Source organism: Bombus affinis, chromosome 6 (assembly GCF_024516045.1).
Source record: "Bombus affinis isolate iyBomAffi1 chromosome 6, iyBomAffi1.2, whole genome shotgun sequence".
Classification (NCBI taxonomy): domain Eukaryota; kingdom Metazoa; phylum Arthropoda; class Insecta; order Hymenoptera; family Apidae; genus Bombus; species Bombus affinis.
The window spans coordinates 16,130,167-16,153,675 of NC_066349.1; the positions used below are offsets into that span (position 1 = coordinate 16,130,167).

Consider the following 23,509-nt stretch of genomic DNA (forward strand, 5'->3'; position numbering starts at 1 on the left):
AAATTGAAAAGAACAAGAAGATGTGAAAATATTCCCTTGAATACCGTTTCGCAATCGTTTCGCAGGAAGAAAGGACGAATCGAGCGAGCGAATACGCCTGGAAATCCGTAGATCTGTAGCCGTGAACGTGACGTTTAAATAATCGTTTCGCACGTCCCAAGAGCCGATCGGACCCTATAATCATCGAGGCTTCGCTTTAAACAATCTGCAGTTGCTCAGGTGCGTATGTATAGCAGAGACCCGGAGGATGCAATCAATCCTCGTTTATACTTTATACGCACGCTTCACCAGCTGGAATCCAGCATCGTTTTAAGAAAGCTATCATAAATTATTGCGTGCTCGGACGTGTCCCATATGGCATCGTAAGTTTCCAGGCATCGTCGAGAGCATCGGAACGATGCCGTGGCGATTCTCCGCGATTCCGAGTCATCGCGAACCTGCAATAATAACCGTTTACCCACGCACCGGAATTAGAATATATCCGGCTGATAATTTATGGCGAAATTATGCGCGTTATTATGTATGTCAAGAAGACAAGGGAACGAGCACGTACACGCTCGTTTATCGTCGATCGAGCGCACACGTACATCGTTTTTCCTCTCGATGACACACGACCACCGATAAAAAATAACTCGAGAGATCGTAGTCGCGACTCGGACGACCACGACGACCATGCAAAGTGAAAAAAAAAAAAAGAAACAGAAGGAAGATCGTGTTCGATGTACGCGCGAGATGGAATCTTCTGCGAGAATTCTATCAGAAATATCATTTTACGTAAAGACGAAGCAATGAAATAAAAAACGATGTAGATATAGTGAAAAAATATATATAACTTTCGCGTGATGCCGTCTCTTTTCTTTTCTTTTTTCTTTCGCAGCTTCCTTTTTTTCGGTAACTGTCTCGGTCATCCGGTAGTTCTCGCATCTTCTTTTCCTCTCTCAACGCATCCTCGCTCGATATTTCCTCCGGCATGCATAATACGTATCTTCGATCTCCGAAGACGCATCGATAAAATCGTCATCGCAGCCGAAAGGTTTCGCTAACGTCGTCGTCCTTCGCTGTCTTCTATTCGCGTTACTTTATACCCGTCGTCTTGTTCAACCTTCGATAACTTTGTGTTTTAAAGGTTTCAAGATAAATACAGGAAATGTAACGTCTGTGGCACGTTTGCGTCGCGTTTGTTTCAGTTTCTGTCGCGAAAAGGACGCGACAGCAGAGTCACTCGTGTCGGTTTTTAGAATATGCAGTTCATACGGTTCGTATTTTGTCTCTTTGTCTCGTCGTACGTTAACGCTTTACCGACCGATAGCCGATTAATCGGTTTTTTGTTACCGACGCTTACCGATCGATAGCCCGTTAATCGGCTTTTTGTCGCCGACGATCTTTCTCGTTGTTTGAGCAGTAATTTCTTATTTGGTACTAAGGTACCTTGCTCAGTTGCGTCAGTTGCGTTGTTTTATAAGCTGCCACGGTTTTGTACCAATTTGAAAAACGTACCGTTCGCGATGAACGAAAAGAATGGTATCGGAGAGTCTAAACCGAAACAGAGCCGGCGCCAGGGAGAATCTGCGACTGGGATGTCGGTACAGCGTTAAATTACTTTCAAGTTCTCTTAGTTTGAAGTAGACCACGCGACTGGTAGAAAATACGACGCGTTCTATCGCTCGTTAACCAACGGCAAATTGATGGTAGAAAATGCAACGACGATTGAGTTTGGGATTTTTTAGTTGTCTTATCGAAGCACAAAAGACGAGAGGATGAAAGAAGAGACGAGGTGGAATTAGGCGCACGAAAGCGGATCTCCTTACGGAATATCGGGCCATTCTTCGCGTGAGATCGGTCGTAGGGAAACCGAAAACGTGGCATCGCGGACGTATCGGGAACGTGGAGACGGTTAAACCGCGCGTTATTATTATTTCCTCAAGTTTTACCAGAATCGAGGGCATAATGACCGGTTGTAAAATTTAACAAGCACCTTATAAAGCACACTCGTCGGCCGGTGTTCCACGCTGTACGTAAAATTACAATCGTATCGTGTATCGTGTTTCGAGATTCTGCTGTCCAACGTACACATCCGACACCGCCGAACTTGTACCATTCGAGCTGTTGAAGAGGAACCGAAAAAGGAAGATGGCCTAAGAAGCGAAAAGGAGGAGAAAATATCGAAGGAAAATTCGTAACGGCGTAGCGATCTCGTCGTTGCTGCGGTCATCCCGGTTATCCGCGACAAAGCGTCGCGCGTTCACGGCCGTCCACCATCTGCCTCGATGGTTTCATCGATCGCGATAAACTGTCGAAAAGAATGACAAGGCTGGCCAGAACAGTTGGCGAAAAGATGGCGAATAAGCAAGGTTGCCGCGATGAGCGCCATCGTTTCTTTTCCTTCGAAATGACTTCATCCACGGACCATTCCAAGGATTTCGTTCGTGCAAGGAAACAAAAAGCAGGTAGCAGTCGCGTCATGGAATGCGCGGGAAGGTCGAAATAATAGCCGGTACCGCGGCAGTCTGAGTAAAGCGGAGCTGATTACGAGGATAGCTCGATGAACTCGCGACCGCGCCATCCTCCGCCAGCGATCCGACGATGAGAGATCCGCGCTGCCGCTGACTAATAACGCGATTCTGTATCGCGTTAAATTCCAGCCGGTTATTTCTGCCGGTTTACGGGCCTCCTTCCGGGGATATCGCGATAGCTCGGCGATTAATTGCGCCTCGTTCCACGCCGCTCTCCGGCTCCAAGTAAATAAACCCGATCTTGACCTTTCGACGAGCCTGGAATTTCTTTGTGACTCTCCGCGTAGCCCCGCTAAATAAACCAAAGCGAAACAAACGGACGCGCATTCCTTCTTTTTAAATATACCTCCGGATGGATCGGACCTTGCTTGGGTGTTCTCGTCGGGGTTAGCTTCGCAAATTATACAGCTTGTATCGGGAATCACGCTCCGGGCTCTTGACAAGAGTTACGCCAGCTATTCGCCAGTCAAACTGATCCACTCTGTTTCCTCTCCAAGTACCATATTCTCGATATGCTACGACCTGTATGTTTGTTAGCGTCGCCAACGATAACCAGGCCAGAAATTGTTTCGACGACGCTAACAGCTTGTATCGAGCTATAGAAAATATATGGGTTGGCGACTAGGTGTTTGCGTATTTTAAATGAGAAGGAAAATTCATTTTTGCTTAAAACTATAACTTTATTTAATTAGATATTGACCTTTTGCCATCTTTCAAGCAGTGTCATAATTCCATGTTCGTGAAACTTCTGATCTTTGCCAGAAAACTGAATAAAATGTGATTTTACATGGTCAGCGTCATTAAAAATTTGGAACGAAATAAATGGTAATCTGAAGGCGTTATATAGTGGATTTGACAACACATCCCAACTTAATTGCGATAATTTTTGGCGAGTGACAAAGACGTGTAGGGCTTTGCATTGTCATGCCGGAAACAACACCCTTACGATTTCCCAATTCTCGCCGCCTTTCTTCAACTGCATCGCTCAGTTTGGCGAGTTTTTGGACTTACACGTTCGAATTAATCGTTCGGTTTCTTGGTAAAAACTCAAAGTACAAAATTCCTTTATAATCCCACCAAACTGACGGCATAATCTTTTTTCGGTGAATCACAGCTTTTGGCGTCGTCTGGGCTGGTTCATCTCGCGTCACCCACGATCTTTTCCGATTAACTTCGTTATAAACTATCGAATTTTCGTCGCCAGTAATCAGTCGATTCAGAAATGGATCAATTTCGTTGCGTTTCAGAAGCGAATCGCAGATGCTAATGCGTTGCGTCAAATGAATTTCCTCGAGCTGACGACCCATAAATCGAGTCTCTTCACATGGCCAAGCTGTTTTAATTTTTCTTCCATGCATATATGCGATACATCGAGCTTCTCTGCAATCTCACGCGTTGTGCTATGACGATCTGAGTCGATGACGGCCTTGATATGGGTCTCGTCAACTTCGACCGGGCGGCCAGATCATTTTTCTGAGCATTTTTCAATGAAAAATCAGCAGAGCGAAATTTGCCAAAGCAATTTTCACGCTGCCTTTCTCGCAACGCTTCATTTTCATATACGCTACATAACTTCTTGCGTGTTTGCGATGCGTTCTTGCCTTTTCGCAAATAATATTAGGTTGTTATTGTTGAAAAGTGTCTTCTTTTACACAGACGTCTTTTACAACGACGCATCTTTATACAAACGTGAATATCTATAATCTATCGAACGTTGTGATCTTTATCTTGATAGAAGAAAATGGATCGTACGTAATTGGACAAAATAATATAAAACGGAAAATCTTGTGCATCCATTATTTCCTTATAAAACGAAAGAAACTTTTCGGACGACCTAATACGATAAAATACGTCTGAAATGCGCGTCTTATTCTTCCATTTTTAAATTGGGATAAAAACGAAACTAAATATCTAATCGATACAATTTTTTTACTAAATTGTAGTGTCGTGGACGAGGGGGACGTCGTGCGGATTGTAAACAAGCGGTTGCTGAGCATGTGCGTAGCGAGGCTAAGACAAGAGTTTGCTAAGGGACGATAAACGAATTAACAGCAGTATGAATTGAGAAATCAGAGAGTGCGGATTGCGTTGTCGAGATAGAGTCGTTGGCGTTGTTAAGAGAGAGTTGAATTTGCGTTGAAGAGAATTATTAATTAATTATCTAGTTGCTTTAATTATTATACGTTTGTTGCAATTAGTTCGCGTTTAATAGCCATTGTTTTCTGTTTAATCAACATCTGTTTAATCCATTTATCATTATTAAACTGATCATAATAGTTTACGATACTACAAAATTAAAGCTGGAAGCCCAAACAATAAGAAAACGATATAGGCTAGGTGCTTCGAACACGTCGACAAAACAAAAGAACGTGATAAGACCGCCTATTGACAAAATCCGCGATCGCTTAGTCGCCAAGCAATACAGTGCCGAACCGAATTGAACCGTCGAACGAAAAGCTTGGAGATTCCATATCTCGTCGATCTCGATTTTCCTAAAATCTACCGAAGCTTTTACCTCTTAAATTTCCGTAACACGCAATTTACCTGAAACGTGCCTCGGCTGTGCGATAAATCAAGTACCGGTGCTTGCTATGTGCATTAATTAATCGGCCGACCGAACATAGTAAAACGATCGTCCGATATAAACATCAAACTACGAGCGTAATCGCGTTCACGTTCTACGTAAAAGTGATGTTTTAGAAAGTCAAGGAACGAGCGGCTGATAAAACTGGACGTCGGAAATGCGGACGTTGGGTCGGTAGTTTGTAGCAAATCGGAGCATCGAAAATTCATTCGCTACAGATAGTAACTTACGAGGATCGAGATACCGTTATAGAAAAGATCGTTATCCTGCCGATAAATCTAGAGATCTCGTCGTTCGCGATCGCCACGAACAACGATTCCACTTTTATTCCTTGTAAACGATAGCTTTTAAGAAACGGTAAAATATGCATCTCGCGTTATCGATGAAATTCAGAAGAGGCCGAAGAGGAAGACGATAATTTGGTTAAAAGTGGAACATCGGTAGCGTTCCTTTCAACGAGGTAACAAAGATCGAGATAAGGACGCGAGCAGATCGTTATCTTCGTATTAAATCCAGAGATCTGGTCCTCCGGGGTCGCAAGGAACAACGACACAATTTTAGTCGCGCGTAAGAGCCAGCTTTTAAGAAGTCGACGAATATATATCTCGCGTTTACGAATGAAATCGACGCAAAGAAGTGGATAATTTGCACGAAATTGGAACTCGCAAGGTATTCTCCGGCAGCGAGTTTGCGAGGATCAAGATAACACCGTGGAGAGATCATTATCGTGCCGCTCAATCCGGAGAGCTCATCTGCAGCGGTTGCAGCAACTAGCCGAGCGCGACTTTGCTTCGCGTTTTGCTCCTTCGATATATCTGCCTTATTATTGCAAAGCGACGTTGCAAAGATACGGCGATAATTTTCCAATTAATTGCCAACTGCTCCCCCCGAAATACGAGGAGTTTCCGCCGCAACAACGAGTCACCTTAATCTTGACTGTTCCGTGGAAAATTTTATACAAATCAGAAGGAATATTTGTACGAGAAATACGTTTAGTAGATCCGTTAAATCTCGCTTCCAACGTTTCGCAATTTTAAAGATCTCGGTTCTACGATGCATCTCCTTCTTACGTACGGCCAAATATCCACGTGGCAACGTGCATCTCGATGATTCGCTAAGAAAAATGTCCAACGTTGCTCGTATACGGACTAGTTGTAAAAAGGAAATTTTGTTGCAAAAAGTACGACCGCTTTGTGTTCCAAAAACTAATAAATAAAAAAACAAAATGCGATCGTTACGCGCGATGAATCGCAATTTTCCAAACGACGGCTTGTTTTTGCGGTGACGCGCGAATTGCTACATTTGCACGGCTCGCTAATGGCCTTTTCCAGAGGCGGTAACATACGCTGGTCATTATTGTCATTCCGTTCACGATTATGAAAATATCCGATCCTTAGGCACTCATTGTGCCTATCGCGCTTGATGACATAATAGCACTCTCGCTGTCCCGATCGAATGCTCGCTACCAATAATAAGAAATGTCTTTATTCGTTGCAAACGTGCAGCGACATTGCCTTTCGATAATCGATCTTTACCAGATTCGACGAAATTTAACGATCGGAATGCTCGAAACCGGTTGCTAGAGTAAACGACTGGCAATTTGCTTGAAATTTGACTAATCTAGTAGTTACGATCGCGGAGTTGCACGTATATTAGGTAGTTAAACTTTGTTTCGACATATCCGAGTTACTTCGAGTTATAAATCGAACAAAGCTATCCGTCTTGTGTGGTCTACGAAATTCGTATAACGATGATATATCGTCTCTTTTATCCCAAAGCTACGAACATATTTACATTCTTATGTTTTCCGGTAAAGTAGTAGGCTGGCAATGGACGTTTCCTATTCTTCTTCTTACCGTGCAAATTAAAACGACGAACATGGTAAAACGAACGTATATAATATAACAACGACGAGAACATTAACGAGAAACTTGATTCGTCATCTCCACGATCGTTCGATTATTTTACGTACGATCGGAAATTTGTACGATCCGTGAAATCGCACGTTCGCGATATTACCTAATCACTGTATTAGAAATCTGTATATTAAACGTATACACGTATGTTACGTGCAAATTTAATTTGGTAGAAATGCGTAAAGATAGATCGTTGATTACGAAAGTACGAGAATACGGGCAAATTACAAAATGCCGAATTCGATTCCGATCGCACAGGGTTGATAAACTTTGGAATTTTTCCAGTATGCATACATGGCGGAAGTTAACACCGGCAGCAATTTGAACGCGGCCAAGAAAAATGCGATGATGTCAGCGTATCAACACACCTGGAGAAGGATGTGCAACGATATCAAGAAACGACTCACCATCGGATAGGAATCCATAACGGGCCTGGTTCTGGGAGCGCTTTTCTCACTTTGTCAATCTATCGACCCTTTGCCGTTTCTCCTCTAAAACAAAACTTTAGAACTTGTGGTCCTCGCGTAGCTAATCGGCGCGTATTTCGTATAACAGCGGAAACTTCAAGTCGTAGACAGCCACGCGGCACGTGCATGCACTAACGTAAAGGTTAGTTCGACAATTGGCACATATATCACACTTTCGGTGTTCCAAGCGTTTGTCTTCCTTCGTCGCTCGTCGTTTAACCCCCGATGACGTATAGCACGATTACGCGGACGCAGCAAGAGGTTCGCGTGGAAACGTTGCACAAAGTTCGAAGCGTGATGAGACACGGTGAGAATCTGTCACGAACGATGTTCGAAACCGCGTGTCGGTCGATGGATAACGACGTGCGCGCGCGTCGACGATCGTATTCAAGTGTCACGCGGGCAACGAGTTCATCGAGTCAGTCAGTCGGACTCGGGGAAAATGTTTGCGGGCTTACCGGTGACGTCGGAAACGTCAGGCGAGAGCGCGGTGAGACGACGCCGGTGTCGGTGACGGGTCGCGGTAGCGCGCGTATTTTCGAAAACCCGAACACGCCACCGCGCCGTCGCGATTCGCGATAACGGAGAAACGAGAGAGGACGAACCTCGAACGACGCACTAGGGAGACAAGCGAGACAGCCAGCCCGTGCGCGCGTTCGAACCGATGCATCGCGGCAGTGCGATTCGAGCCGACTATTCGTCCGCGTTCGTTCGGCCTCGGCCAATCTCGGCCCCCTTCGGCGCGGCCGAGCCGCTGCGCGGGCGGCTCCGCCGAACGAGAACCGCTTGCGCTCGTCGCCGCGCCTCGGACATTTCCAACGCTCATTCGGATCTTTCTGTCAATGAATCGAGTCAACGTGACTACCAAGTACACCGGTTTCGCCAACATAACCGGGAAAAGAAATCGTTGCTTTCGTATTACCGATATACTCTATACGAACAACGAATATCGATCATTCGCGTTCTATTTGTTCGTTTGTTTTTTCAGTAAGGATTATAACAAGTAAATGAAAAATATAGAATCCTGTCAAAATACAAACACTTTGCTTCGTCAAATTAGATTTAGATGCCAGTCGCGATAGCGTTGTAGCCATTCCAGAAATTTACTTTCTCGTATTTCAAATATAAAAAATGAACATTTCTCTTTCGTTTCGGGTTCAGTTCGACCGAAACCGGTCTACCGTTGACTCGTAATTTACGCGATACGAGTGGATAAGGCGAGCGCATAATTTTACCGCAGGGACGTGTTTATGATTTGTGAACGACACGAACGATGCGATTGGATGAGAAAATTTTCGGCAGTCGCGCGGCTATTGCTATATCAATGCGGCGTAAATACTTTGCGTTAAATAGCGGCGAATATAAACCAGCAGATGTAATAAATTGTTGCAGAAAATGTGTTAAACGAATCATGCTAGTGTTTCGATTCGAATTGGAGCGTGGCCTGCCAAGTGGATGAGGTAACGAGATTCGTATATTTGTAAAATTTTGCAATGCACAAACGTGTCAAGTGCTATTTGCCTTGCAAAATAGAAACCGATCCGTCATGGTTGAGAAATGTCGGATATCGTTTATCGTGCATCGATATCGACGCTAACTCGCTTTTATAAAAATCCCTACAACTATACAAACAGCGAGTTTAGAGTTTCACGAACGAGATGTAGTTTATGCGGAGGTTTCCATATGCGATAAGCGTGCCACAACATATGCGGAAGCAAAACGCGTTACCGTGTCACAGTTCTTTCAACAACGGCTAAATCAGTTGATAAACGATAAGGGTTCAAGCATCTGCGAGTACTTTTACTCGACATTATGTACGTAACGCGATATCCGCGTTGGGCAAGTAGGAAAACTACAATATATGCGACTCTATTGCTCTGATTGTACGAACAGCCTAACGCGCCGTCATTTCTTTGCTCGAAGCAAATGCGATCGAGACGATCCAAAATATCGAAAAATTTCTTGTCCGAGAGAACAAGACGATGCTTTTTATTAAATGCTTCGATTATACGACTTTGATATGCCATGATACTTTGGTTATAACAGATCTTTAAAGTAACGACACGCGTGATACAGTTACGAAGATGACGAAAGTAATTAAAACATCGATGAGAAAACGACGAAAACATCGTTAAAGTGCCCGTCAAGGATCATAGAAAAGTATAATGAAATTTAATCGACCAATATTTCATCGTACAGATTATGTTGTCCTAGAAGAATACGAATATAAATTTCCAATGAAAACAACTTACTACACTACGATACACTAACGCACGTGATCGAGTGCAAAGGTAATATGTAGCCTGAATCGCGCTCGTTCCAATCGTTAAACGGCATCTGGCACTTTACTCTAGTTTTGCATATCCGCTACAATTGCGCGTAGAGAAAGATCAACCTATCTACGTGATTTACATTCCCTGGCTTTTGACCAAGTTTCCTCGCTATGATATTGTACTCGAATGATCCGTATATTAGATTTCATCTATCCATTCGAAGACGTAACAACGACGATCGAAGGACGATCGAAAAACAAGAAATACATTGCAATTATCGATGCAACGTACTTTAAACGATCGATTAAAATCGTACGCTTTCTGTTACATCATGTTGTTACGAGTATAACGATTAGACGGTATGTGTGTGAAATAAATTAAAGTATCAGCTTCGAATAATTGCTAAGGAAGTTAATACCGACGTTTGCTCGAGTGGATAATGGTACGGAAAATGGGGGTAAAAATTGCAAAATCTTAAACGTTCTGTTCTCGATCTTGAACGCGAAAATTGGAATTATTACTTCCCGCGATGGCGACATAACGTTTCCAGATAACGTAGCAACTTGTAACAATGTCCTGACTAACGTGCGATCGATTCCTTTTCCAATGGTAAAACCGTGATTCAGGTAAAACCAGTTTCTTCCTATACTCTCGACGAATTCTAAATTCCTTGATCGTAGGACCACCGAGAGGTGGTCATTTCCGGGCGTATTACTTCTCGATTCCACGTTCTGTGTATTCAGGTACACGTACGCGTGTATCCGTACGTAATTACGTAAACCAGATGATACGAGCAGCGGTCACGGTTCACGATTGCAGTTACTTATACTGAAATGACTGAGGTAAGATGGAGTAAGTGCAGACTGTAATTCCGTCTGAAGTAAATGCGCCCACGCTGTCGCGCCAAAGAAGGTCAGAACCGAAGCACGGATTTGTCGTATTCGTTCATAGAACATTCAAACCAGCTTAATATACGAGCCGGCCACGGTTTACGTTCCCCTGTAAAACTTGTTCGTTAATGCTCTGAAAATGGTGCAATATTTTTGCTTAATAACGCAGTCACGGGACACTATGGTTCTCACAACTTCGACGCGGCTATTCGCTCGTAATGACCACTTTCTCGCCCTTCCTTCGCGCATAACCTTTTCCACCAACATAGATATCTTGTCCGTGGAAACGTTTAACATGATTCCTACACGACGCAAATTAACCAGGATAACGTACGATGTTGCGTGTTTTAAGGTGAACGTATCGAATTGCAACAAAACCAACATCTGCTTGGCAGTGTAACGTAAATTCGAAAATTCGCAAGACGCATCGACGATCCACTGTACGTAAACGAGCTTTGCAGAATTTTACAATGTCCTTACTACGCACGCCTTAATAAGCGGACGAAAAGGTAACAAAGGTCCTCGCGAAAAAGATCTCCCCCCCCCCCACCTCGTTCCTCCGTCGCAAATTACGATCCATCGTCGATGAATACGGTTTATTCTTTTTTCCTTTTTTTTTTTTTTTTTTTTTCAACGGCAGAAATATTCCACTGTAGGGAGCGCAATCTGTGGTGTCAATTAACGTACAAAACGGTAAGAAATATTTCCGTACACGGACGACCAGTTGCATGTATTTTTATAAAACACGAACGGAGGATCACGCGCAGCAAGCATATTCTCGCTCTTTTACGCCGGTAATATAGTTCTTGTTATTAAACCGTTACACAACCCGGCTCGTTCCTCTATACAAGATGTTAGAGAGGATGTTAGACATCCTAATGTAGGGTAGTTTATCTCTCCATAGAAGGTATAGCCGTATTAGGAAAACCCTATTCGCGGACTATAATATTTCGTACGCAATTACGATTCAGACGTCAGCGACAAAGCTGAAACGCTGCAACAGTATCACTCGGTATGATTGTAAGATACGCTTATACCGTATTTAGCAGGCGGATGCTTTAACGCGAACATATTGCACTTTCGATATACACGCGTATACGTCTGTATCTGGCACTAACAGTCAACGTTATGAAATGGATTTATAATCGCGCTTCACGCGTTTCTCACTGTTACGCAATCGAGGTACGTTAGCTAATAAACTCTATGAAAATCAAGGTGTGTTTCGATCCTTCCAGCTAACTCGTCGACGAGACGGTTTTTTAAATATTTCATTTCGCGGGGAAACGGTGGAAAGTTCACGGGGACACGTTGTGCGTTCCTTGCGTCGCAAGTTGAAAGAAAGACGATTCAAAGAGCAGAAACACGTACTTTGAGACAAATACGGTGTTAAATATTAACGACGATGTTAATGGAATTCCTTCGATGTAAATATCATTATATTATAATATTCGATCGCGTTATAATAATATTTACTACGATACATGATTTTCAAACATTACGTAGTTTAATTAGAAAGAAACGTCTCTAGCAAATAGCCAGGAAAGATTTGAATCGAACTCTTCTATTCGAAGTCTTAAATCGCTATGCCAATGAAATATTTAAATTAATCAACTTTTTCTAACAAAACAGGGGCTCCGCTTCATACTCGGGCATCGCATAAATAACTTTAATCTCATAAATCTGCACGAAGCTTTACACACGGATACGATACGAACAGCGTATATACGAGAAGAGAAGCAGTCGCACGGATGGAGGTCGTTTAAACCGAGTCGTAAGTGTTTGAACGAGCAGAAACCGGACGATAGTGTTGGTGTACGCGTAGAAACATGTACGCATAACCATGGAGACCGCGTGGGACCTGTTAGCCCCGCCCTATACCGACCAGATGTCATTACTCATTACGCGCTACGTCGTTGCGGGTTCCTCCTTCTTGATTAAAGGGCCAGAGAAAATCGTTCGATCGGACATCACCCCGTCTTTTTGCTTCTGTTTTTGCTGCGCGTTTCGCCTTGCTTCACAGGTGCGTGCTACGAATCAGCAGCGATCCCGAACTTATTGTTCGGAATTTTAATTAGTTCCCATATCTTGTCGTTGAAGAGAAATCTTTGGCATCGGTTCTTCTCTACCAAAATTTCTTGGAATCGTAATTCAGAACCACACCCCCAATTTTTACCGAACAGAGGTAAGCCTCGAAGATTAATCGAACTTATCCGAAGTTGTTACGGACTGAACGGTTAACCGAGACGGTTGATACCTCGCGAGTCGATGTAATCGAGTTTTTCGTGCGCGAACGATACGATATCTAGCGGTAGAATCTATAAAAACGTTGATGCAGTTCGCGCATGCTGATCTGACACATAGTTCATGCAATGAAATAATATCGCAGAAAGCGATCGTTCGCGTCATTCCCCGTGGAGACATACGCGACTCTAGACGGAACGCGGTTACGTACACCTGCCAACGTAACGACCAGCAGGATTATTCACGTAATGTACCCAGCGGAGATACACGAGTCACACCTGTTGCTTGGTTCGATACACCGGGTGCTCTCTCGGTGTTCGTTCACCCGTGGCGTGCCAACGTTTCCCCTCTGACTCATTCATCCGTAAAAAACCTCCGAATTATCCACAACATTTCGACCGGACAAACTCGCTGGTGACCAAATTCACGAAACTTCATCCTTATGACAGTCTAACGTAGTCGAAGTAAGTACCCATATGCAAATATTCAAGCATAACAGCTTGAAATATTCCATTCTCTCTAATTTACAGTGCTATGTAATCTTAGCTGAATATTATGCATTACGTTGTTTCCGTTAACTCGTGTTCCCTTCCAATTTTCATACGTGATACGGTAGAACTTCGTTTACGGTGTAGATACGTCGATAGATAAAACAGTATCGATAATCAAATAGATCCGATAATATAAGTTCGATAACTATTCCCACCACGTGCTTTCATTACGGTAATTCCGATAATAGGAATTGGCATTCGCTCGTTCTGTATCCGAGATGCATGCAAATTATTCTGAACACAAAAAATGAACAATTCACTATGTTACACGATAAAAACTTAGCTATGAGTTCGTATATGTAAATGTGAACATTAACTTGCTCGTATAAACGATGCGTAAATTTTCTCTAATTACAGACGATTAGATTCCATTTTTTAATTCGGATTCGTAAAAATATGGATTCGCTTAATTCTTGCCTTTTATTCCTTTTTTATTATATTCTTCTTCAAAAATAGATGAAAGAAGGAATTGCGTTTCAAGCATAAGCTGCAATAGGAGATAACGATATGCAAAGCGGAAAGCAAAATGCCGTTTGTTTCTAAAACAATCCCATGGTTCGCTATCGTTTCACGTCGAATAGTCACATCTACGGTGTACATAAATGACACTTGCGCGCACACAACGCTACGCAACGCAATGCAACGCATAGAGGCACGTTCGTGGAACACTGTAATACTGGTTCAGTACATTATATGTACATAGTAGGAGCCACGACCTGGGAGGCCTTTCAGATAATGCAGAAAGAAGAACAAAATGACGATCGAGGTTAAAGGAAGCCTGTCGAGCATATCTTATACAGATATGCATTATGCGTTGTTCGCATTAAACTTCTTGCAATATCTCGTACATGTGTGTGTTCGCTATTTCCATTGCTAACCTATTTAGCAATATCATGTAGCGATGCAATTTTCCTCTCTTGTTTTATACGATTTCAAATTTTCATGATTTATGACATAGCAGTTGCGGTAAGGAAACGTAATATGAACGAGAATCGCACGAATTTTCTAATAAAAATAAATAGAATTGCAAACTGAAGTAGCTCTGTATAGGTTAAGAACGGCTTTCAATTTATTCGAGGAATATCTTGGAAATCACTATGTACGATAGATTTATTACGCTATTCGTACCACAATAGTACTATATGTTCTTTTTGGCAATTCGAGAATGTATAGATCTTATAAATCTCTCTGTCCTCGAATCTCGTCGCAACACCCACGATCGACGTGACGATAAGTCACGCGTCTGTTAATTCCTTGAAATAGTTAGTCGTGTAAATCATCCACCGAATTTATCCATACGTTATATAAGACTAATCGGTCGGTTTAGAAAATGGACGACACGCAAATTTCGAGTTTGTAATTCTGTCGGTGACGAACTAGACGCGTAATCACTATCGTTATTATATCACCGTTACCTATACTATTATTCTCTGCTACGGTGGTACTTCGTTCTGAAGAAAATGTAACTATATCCATGCTTTGTCCCGTGGTTATTCATAACCTCATTAACCAACATTTGACAATAGACAAGACAGTGTTTCTATAATATAACCTAAGACAACAATTGCAATTGATTTATCTTCAAGACTCGGATTACAATCGAATATTGAACCATCCACAATTAATATCCTTTACACCTTTACACCAATACATTTTGCACCTTTTTTGGATCCGAAAACGTTTCGAATGAACGATCGATGTCGCAGAGCTAGTTTCGGTATTAAAAATATCTTTCTACCTATTTAGGAACAATATTGCGGCCAATCCAACCGAACGATCGCTAAATTGTTCTGACGTTTTGCTGTCTCTATGAATATGTACTTGGTATTTCGTGGAGGGACTTAGGGATAGCGATTTGCGTGGGATTGGAATGTTTGGGCGCGATCACGTTTTGCTGAAAACATACATATGTCTACGAATGTATATATGTACATACTATCTATTGCAGGCCGTCGACCTCTCTAGGAACTATTTAAACGTTGCTCGTATTTGCCACGACATTAATACCTAAATAATCGATCTATCGCACGTTACGTTCAAAATTCCCTCGCATCTAGATCGGTTCTACTCAATGTACATAGTGTGTACATACATACTAGTAAATATCTACGAGCACACGATTGTTTTCATAGATTAATTTACATCTAAAATTGCAAATTTATCGCGAAAGAAGTTAATTATCAACTGATCTTACTAGAGATCGTAACGCAACTGTTAGTAATTGTTACATGACTAAACGATTAGGAATAGAAAATGAGCGGAATGCTTAAATCAACCTTAGAATTATCTTACGAGTCCGATTTGTAAATCGGATTGTTTCAAGCGGCAAAAAAGAAAATAAGTTTACTATAAAACTGCAGTCGCAGTTATCGAATGTCATGTTTTATTTAATTTCTTATCGTTTCTATAAAAATTAAGGAATGTACCGTATATCCTTAGATATATTAGATAGACAAAGTTTCGTTATAAACAATGGAAAGAGGACAAACTTTGTATACGCATATACAAATTTTCCGGTAAAGGATGATGCGAGTGAAATCACTTACGCATAAATCGTAAGTGAAACGCAATTACTCTCTGTTCCAGGAAACTTTGATCCTCGAAGAACGTAAAAGCATCACGACTGAGAACGCGGCGAGTCGTGATGCTGGCTTACTCTTTCACCTGTTATCAAGGAGACTTCATTCACCGCGATACGATGGCGCAACCTGAATGGTGCTGCCATTAAGTGGTTGCCTCGCTCAAGTAACCTCGCTTCCTTCAAATTGAATCCGCATTAATCCTAAGAGAATGCAGTACATATTATTCATAACCCATCGGATACCTCGGTTCGATAATATATTTTAAGTTGGTTTTTTACTTAGATTCAAACTTATTTCCCAGCAAATATAATAAAGACTTCAAATTTTTGAAATAATTGTTAACCTAGAATCATACATCAGGTCACGATATTTGGAATTTATAATGTGACAATGTCAGGTAAAAGCGTAAAAAGTTGAACTCTTCGACACGTCGCTCGAAGACGGCATGACAATACCTGCGACTTCAAAAATATTACAAGCGCTTCGAAGAATGTCCGACGATGCACACGCGATTCATTCTTTCTCTGTACGTGCTATTTTATTTTTCGAACGAGAACGATCGCCGGCCCAATATTTCCCTTCGCGAGGCGACAACTTCACCTCGACTGTCTCTCGTACGATAGACGTTAAGATCTGGCAGACAGTTCGACAAGTGCTCGCGTGCACGTATGCACGTATCATGGACACACACACAATGAAAGAACGAGAGAAAGAGAGTGCAGGGACCGTTTCACGAATCCGGCCGTACGAGTCCGTTGCAGCAAAGCCAGCCAGTTACTAGGCAGACACACTCCGGTCCAATGCAAATTTTCTCGACACCCGAGAGCACGGATCTGCTAGGCGTGTAGGCGAGAGATGTCCATCCTCTTACAGGACCAGTCTTCTACGTGTATGAGTATGAGACGCAAACTCGTTGGTAGTGGTGCCATAGGCGTCACCTAGAGTCCAACTCATGGTTCATTGGAGGAATACAAAAATAGCTTTGATTTCACTTATGGTTCCAACTACGTATTGCATATTCAGTTTGTCGCACCTGCGAATGCACTTGTCGTAATTGCTATGCGAAAATGTGAAAATGTATTTACGATGATCGGAAAGGGAAGAGTCGAGATTATTTCAGAGATTATAATAGTCCGATCGAAATTAATCGATTGTTCAAAGATGTAACATCACTGTGCTGTTTAAGTATTCTTTCACTTTATTTATTAATTCTTTACGATATATATTTATTTTCTCTTAGGGTTGTTAAAACGAACTACGAACTCAAAATCGTTTCAGTTGCTTTTTGTTTCAGCTGCGACCAGAGATATCTGAAACGTATAATAAAACTATACAAATTTGATAAAATCAAGATAATTTTGAACAATTCGTTTATTTTTATTTCCTTTTGATACGAGATAGTCGAGAATTAAGTCTTGCAGAATAATATATTATTTATTTATCATGTGCAAATTATTATATAAAATATGCAATTCATTTTTACTAGGGTGCATACATCTGTAACACGTATGTAATTTTATAAAATCTGTTTATACTTATTTAAAGGATCATCACACGTGAGTGCATACATACGTAGTAACGTCGATCACGTAGTGACCTTATGGCCTATGGGGCAGCTAACAATAAGTCTGGAAATCCATGTACCTCGCGCATGGTGGCGCCCATGGTTGATACACAAGACCGGCACACATCGTAGTGGTTGATACACGGTGCCTATTGGGCGACTCTGTAGGTACATACGTACGACTCCGCAGGATCACGTGCAACTTTCCATATTGAGGAGTTTTATAGCTGCGTCTCGGTAGTAGGATAACCAGGGGCGCCTACACGCGTTCGACTTCGACCGCTTCGAACAGAAGTGGTCAATAAGACAAACATTCGCGAACGCGGGACTGCATTCGTGAAACGTGAATGCCGGGAGTACCATCGAAGAAAAGAGATGTTCTCTGCTCGCACGGTACAACGTCTTGTAGCCGTAATGCCATTGACTAAGTAAAGCTATACAAGGACAGAGAGCAGAGAGGTTCGTGTTTGTTGGCTAGAAGAAAAGTCTTATCATTCCAAGAAGTTTAAATATAATTTCTTCTTTAAGCATTTGAATATTTGCTATTATTATACTGTGTTGATTACTCATTTCGTACTTGAACATGTGACGACATAAATGTAATTTCAAACTTTTCAGGAAATCCAATTTTCTTATGTAAAAAATAAAAGTAAATCAGATATAAATAACGATAAATAAGAAAGGGTTTATAAAGAAATATAATAAATTTAAATATAAAAAAATGATTTTATTTTATTCATTATATTGTACTTGATCTAATACAATCCTTTCAGCGTTATATCTTTTAAGATATTTTGCAACATATATACAAGAAAAATAATTATATACATCCGTTAAATATTAATTGTATACTATATTAAGATTACGATTATTCCTAAAGTTCAGACATGTCTAGTAACGCATTTAGATGTGTTGGCAACCAATTCATACCATTGTGACAAACGAATAAAACATTTCCATCTATATAAGCTTGGACATTACCAACTTTATAAACTTGTTTTGCTTCCCTATAGCGATTCGGTATTGGCATAAACAATATACCTTTTTCCTCGCACTTCTTTTGAACAAGGTCTTTGAAACCGTGAGGTATTTGCGATGCTGTCCTAACTGCTTCGGCAAGTCTCTGCAAAGGAAAGAACGTAATATTATAATCGAAGTTAACATAATATCGGTAATATAGTTATCTCACTTTATTATAGGTAGGTAAAACTAAATCGTACCTCCATTCTTGGTTGAGCTGTTGAAGGCATTTGTGACATAGTAGGTTGACTTCTTTCTAAGCTCGTTAAATAGGAAACTTGTTCCATTGCACCCGGTTGATGACTCTGTGGCACGGAAACTGCCCTATTCATTATTTCTAACGCTTTTTTAAAATGTTCTGTAAGTCAATAAGCGTATGAGTATAAATTGATGACTTTGTTTGTTTAGAGGAAATTCAATATTTTTTATCCTGAACACACACCTTTTATCAATGGTTCGGCCAATATTTTTTCACTCAACATACTTTTCCATCCCATATACCAATTTGTAACTTGATCATAGTTAGGAGAATGATTTAGCCACAAGGCCAAAACTTGTAACCATTTAGGGAAGAAGAATTTATCCAACAGGCCTGCCATTATATGAGATGGAAGTAAGTCCTTCCATTCATATACCCAGTTCCATTGATCTAAATGTTGCTGATGGGGATTTATAACAAATTCTGAAAGTGCTATTTGCAATTTTGGGATAATATTTTTCACTAGAAAGGCTTCCATATCTCCTTTTGCGAAAACATTAGACCATGGTTGTAACATTAATCTGGCAGACCTGTCGGACGGATGCCAACCACCCAATGCAGATCCTAATTTACGTCGTATTATTGGATATATTAAAGTATCTAAACGATTTCCTATAATAATAATATAACGTTATTGAAATAGTTTCTTTGTGTTTTCGTATAACTAATGGTAAATTTTTGTATGTATACGTACGTAAAAGTGGTAACCAAGGATGAATCCATGTGTGAATAGGCACTGTATCAGTAAGGGGATTCCATTCTTCTACTTCCAAGGTAAGTTTGGGGAGAACTAGCATATCTAAAATATTTTCTAATATCCAATTTGGAAGTAATGGGATCCAATGTTCTATTAATTCAATTAGTGGTTCTGGCTGCCTACATGTCCACTGTCTTAAAAAAAAAAAAAAAAAAAAAAAAAAGTATGGTAAATATACATATACATAGTACTACTGAAGTATGTTAACGACCGAATTTTCTGTAAAACAAACCACTTACTGTATAGCACCTCTGATTGATGGCATCCACGAATTCCAAACAAGATGATCATACGGGTGCATAGTTCTTGATTGAAGAGTGGTGGTGGTACCACTCTCTAAGATACTTTTCCATTGATCGAATAATTTAATACATTGTTTTGGTTGCATCAATGGATTCCAACTAATTAAACAATCTTTTATTTTTGGACTAACAAAACTGCTAGCTAATTCACCGAGTTCGTACATTTTATATTCCTCGTAATATTTATCTTGCAAATCTTTAAAAGCGTCCGCAGTTTCTTGTAACGTTAATTGATTTGTTTCATCCATCAATCTGTCCACGATTGCAAGAACGTTTTCTAACGTATCTATTAACTGACCGTGTTGATCTATAACTTTAGACAAGTTTCTCTTCTCTGCCTCTAGCGCTATTACTCTATCGCTTAGATGCCGCGTCCTTCTATCGTTTTGTATAATATCTTGTTCACACATATCCACAAGTATATTTAAATTATGCTGAAGTTCTGGCAATGCAAAATTAACTTTGGACTTTTTATCGGTAACTACGACGTTTTCGTCGGGTCGCTGTTGACCCCCAGCTATAGCATGATATCCACTGAGAATTCTTTGTTCCGGTCCAGTCATATCTATAACTTTAACCCTACTCATCTCGTTGGCTATTCTTACCTTTTTGTTAGGTTTCAATTTACCATCTTCCAAAACTTGATCAACACTTCGATATATATAATTTACTTTTTTCTTAGCAGTATTTCCATCTCCTTTCCTCCACTGTGATAACTTAGCTTTGGGGTCTTTCCCTTCATCTATTTCTTCGTCTTTCTTCTTTTCTGGAACTTTAGGACCTTTTTCTGGTCCGTAAGCACCAATCGCACCTCTACCTTTTCTCAGATGTGCTTCAACTGGCGCGCTTATACCTTGTAACTGTTTACCCAATCCTTTTCCAGGTTCAAAACCCATCTAAATAATGAACAGAACAGCAGATATAAGTATATCTGTACAGGAGTATCAACAAAATAATTATTGTTTTATATATACCTGTAGCAACAACTTGGCACCAATACCTTTTGTATAGACTTCCCAACTTCCCATCCCACTTTGCATTAATAAGGGATTTACTTTATGCTTCTTTTTACGTAAACCTGCGATATCCCCATCTGTATTTAGCGAAAACGACGTACGTTGATGCACAGAACTCGGCTTCTCATCTTCAGAACTATTGGCGAAAAGAAAGTTTACCGATTAGAATACTTGTATCAATATTATAAAATGAAATAAATAAGTCTTACTATCTAAAGTTTACCTGGAACTATTTGGAAATTCTTTTTGTGATTTACTCTCGTTGTCGCTTTCATCGTCATCTTTGTCCTCTGTTTCCTCTTTAGGTTTCCCAGCTTGTTGTATACCTCCTGCTACAAAATTTACAGGAGTCGTATAATTCTTTGGTCCTTTATCAAATGTTTTAAACGATGGTCTAGCGGATAATTCATCTTCGTCGCTATCATCGCCCCAAATACCTGAAATATGAAATATGAAAAAAATATGAGTTTAATATTATACTGCATAGACGTAATAATTATTAAAACAAAGAACTAACCAAGCATTTGTTGTTTTTTTGATAATTTACGCCTTGGACGATTAATATTAAATTCATTCTCAAGGTCGTAATCCGTGATTTCAAAGCTTTCTACTTCGTCTTCCGACATATTTCTAACGTTTATTAATATTCTGTCTGTATAAATTTGATAAAAACTTATATGTATTAAATAAGTTTTTAATGATTGTTATTATATCAAATTTATATTTTAAATAAATTTATGTTTGTTTGAAATATAGAAATAAAGCAAAACGATAATGTAACTATCAAACATTAAAGGTTATGTTGTGTTTTACTCTCACAAAATTGAATAGTGTTCAGTTGATCGTGTATAGCAGTGCTGCCAACGTATAGTAGCGAGCTGAAAAGAAATATCATGGAGGGCATGCGGGCCTTATTGGAGTAACAAAATATTAATACGGTGTATCACATATATGTCCATATGTATATGCTACGTTTAGTTTGGTGCACGCAGTGGTTTGGTGCACAGCTATTCGTGGTTTGATACCCGCACGTTTTATGAGATCTGGGAACTTTAAAGTTGGTTCGAATGCCCACTGAACCGCTTTGGTGTATCTAGGACTCTTCGTTTAAGATTAGATTAGAATTGAAAACTATTGAATTATTTGGAAATTAATAGGAATAATTTAAAATTTATTAACTCAATTACAAATTAAGAAACTTTTTCAAGACTTTTACAATTATGTATTTGCGTTCTGTTGGTACGTTCGGACTTGATAAACACAGCGATAAATCTTCGAAGAAGTCAAAGAATGATTCAAGTCCAAATCTGTCCTTGTCTATGATATTTCTTCCTTTCTTCCTCGGTCATCCAAGCTGATTCAAATGGTTAAGTTAAAGTTCTGCATTGGCTGTCGAATATTCGTCTTCGTGGGTGGGGGAAGGCTGAAGCGTTTTAGGAAACCGCTTTATTCGTCTAGGCGGAAAAAAAATTCACAAGAATTGCTTTTCCTTTTAGAACAACTTTACACAAAACGCTCTGAGATGCTTTCTGTCTGAGTTTTAGAGATGCAAGTTTAGATGTCGAATAATTGATCAACGAACTGAGATGCATCGTAGTCGAAAGGACAATAGCAAGTAAGAATATGGTCAATATAATAATATCGATAAGTATTGGCCGTTCTCCACCAAAGGTTACTCGAGGGTGAAGTTGGGAAAGCTTTTCCCGTATTTTATCGCAATGATCAATAACCCTAAGAAATTTCGTGAATTTTAAAATGTTTGTAACAATGGACTGAAAATGCTAAATTTTATGGCCGTTGCTTAGGATTATTATGGGTCTGAGTTGATACGTCTTGACAGCTGGTCATCTTGATCGAGGAATGGATTATGTTTTATGACAATATTACGAATGTAACAGACGTTATTATTTGTTATTACTGATTTTGTTTATCATTTGACCTTGAGATAGCCTTCTCTTTGTACTGATTATATTTATTTTAAAAATAACTAACATATTTTGTCGGGCAGTCAAAATAATTGTTCACGGTAGACAAGGCAGAGTACAAATTTTTCTCAGAAAATAAAAGAGCAAACTAAAAGCAAATAGCGAAAAATATATCGTATGCAGGTTTTAGAAAAAGTCAGAAATTATGAAGCGATACGATAAAATTTAAATATGGTTAAATTTGTGTAGGAGTTCGAGAGCGGTCAATTTGATCCCCGATGGTAGGTTTAGCGTTAATAATATAAAATATAAAAAGAGTTCTAATTTATACAAGGCGTCTGTTCGAGATTTTGAGCGACCCTCGGTTTGTGGCTCTGACGCACATCTACCTTTTTTTGGGAAAGTCCGAATTTCCTATTTCCTAAATTGTAAACTTTACGATGCGGACCTCATTAAGAGAGTAACAAACACCCCAACGGTCCAATGGGTCAGGTCTAAAGTAAACATCTGGTATGAATCAGGAATACTAGAGGATATGCGCCCACGAGAGTACACAATTACAAGATTTGAAATAATAGATTCCCATCCCATAAAAACTATAATAAGAAGGAAAACCGAGGAGGGAAAAGTTGTTATATAAGGATCTTAA

At 40.2% G+C, this 23,509-nt stretch overlaps 2 protein-coding genes and 2 long non-coding RNA genes across 6 annotated transcripts in view; 1 reads left to right on the plus strand and 3 right to left on the minus strand.

Annotated features, from left to right (window-relative positions):
- Nucleotides 1–7,570, minus strand: part of LOC126917391 (uncharacterized) — an 88,280-nt gene extending 80,710 nt beyond the window's left edge. Inside the window, exon 1 of the mRNA XM_050724198.1 lies at nt 7,421–7,570. The gene's annotated coding sequence lies outside the window, so the exon portion shown is untranslated. The remainder of the gene's footprint in view (nt 1–7,420) is intronic.
- The window catches only part of LOC126917424 (uncharacterized), a 46,010-nt gene extending 29,658 nt beyond the window's left edge, over nt 1–16,352 (plus strand). For all 3 annotated transcript variants that reach the window (XR_007710933.1, XR_007710934.1, XR_007710932.1), the window contains exons 2-3: nt 7,299–13,348; nt 16,022–16,352. This is a non-coding gene — a long non-coding RNA (uncharacterized LOC126917424). The remainder of the gene's footprint in view (nt 1–7,298; nt 13,349–16,021) is intronic.
- LOC126917428 (uncharacterized) lies at nt 15,778–17,987 on the minus strand. Its single transcript, XR_007710939.1, has 2 exons — nt 17,590–17,987; nt 15,778–17,327 (listed from the first exon to the last, which is right to left on the minus strand). It is a non-coding gene; the product is annotated as an uncharacterized LOC126917428 (long non-coding RNA).
- A 300-nt stretch (nt 17,988–18,287) lies between these two features.
- LOC126917389 (tuftelin-interacting protein 11) lies at nt 18,288–21,790 on the minus strand. The gene is made up of 8 exons (XM_050724188.1): nt 21,453–21,790; nt 21,159–21,372; nt 20,894–21,071; nt 19,857–20,815; nt 19,555–19,751; nt 19,044–19,472; nt 18,802–18,959; nt 18,288–18,704 (listed from the first exon to the last, which is right to left on the minus strand). Exons 1-8 carry the CDS (start codon nt 21,559–21,561, stop codon nt 18,456–18,458), a joined length of 2,493 nt encoding a protein of 830 aa, XP_050580145.1. The 5' UTR covers nt 21,562–21,790; the 3' UTR covers nt 18,288–18,455.
- Nucleotides 21,791–23,509: the final 1,719 nt, after the last annotated feature.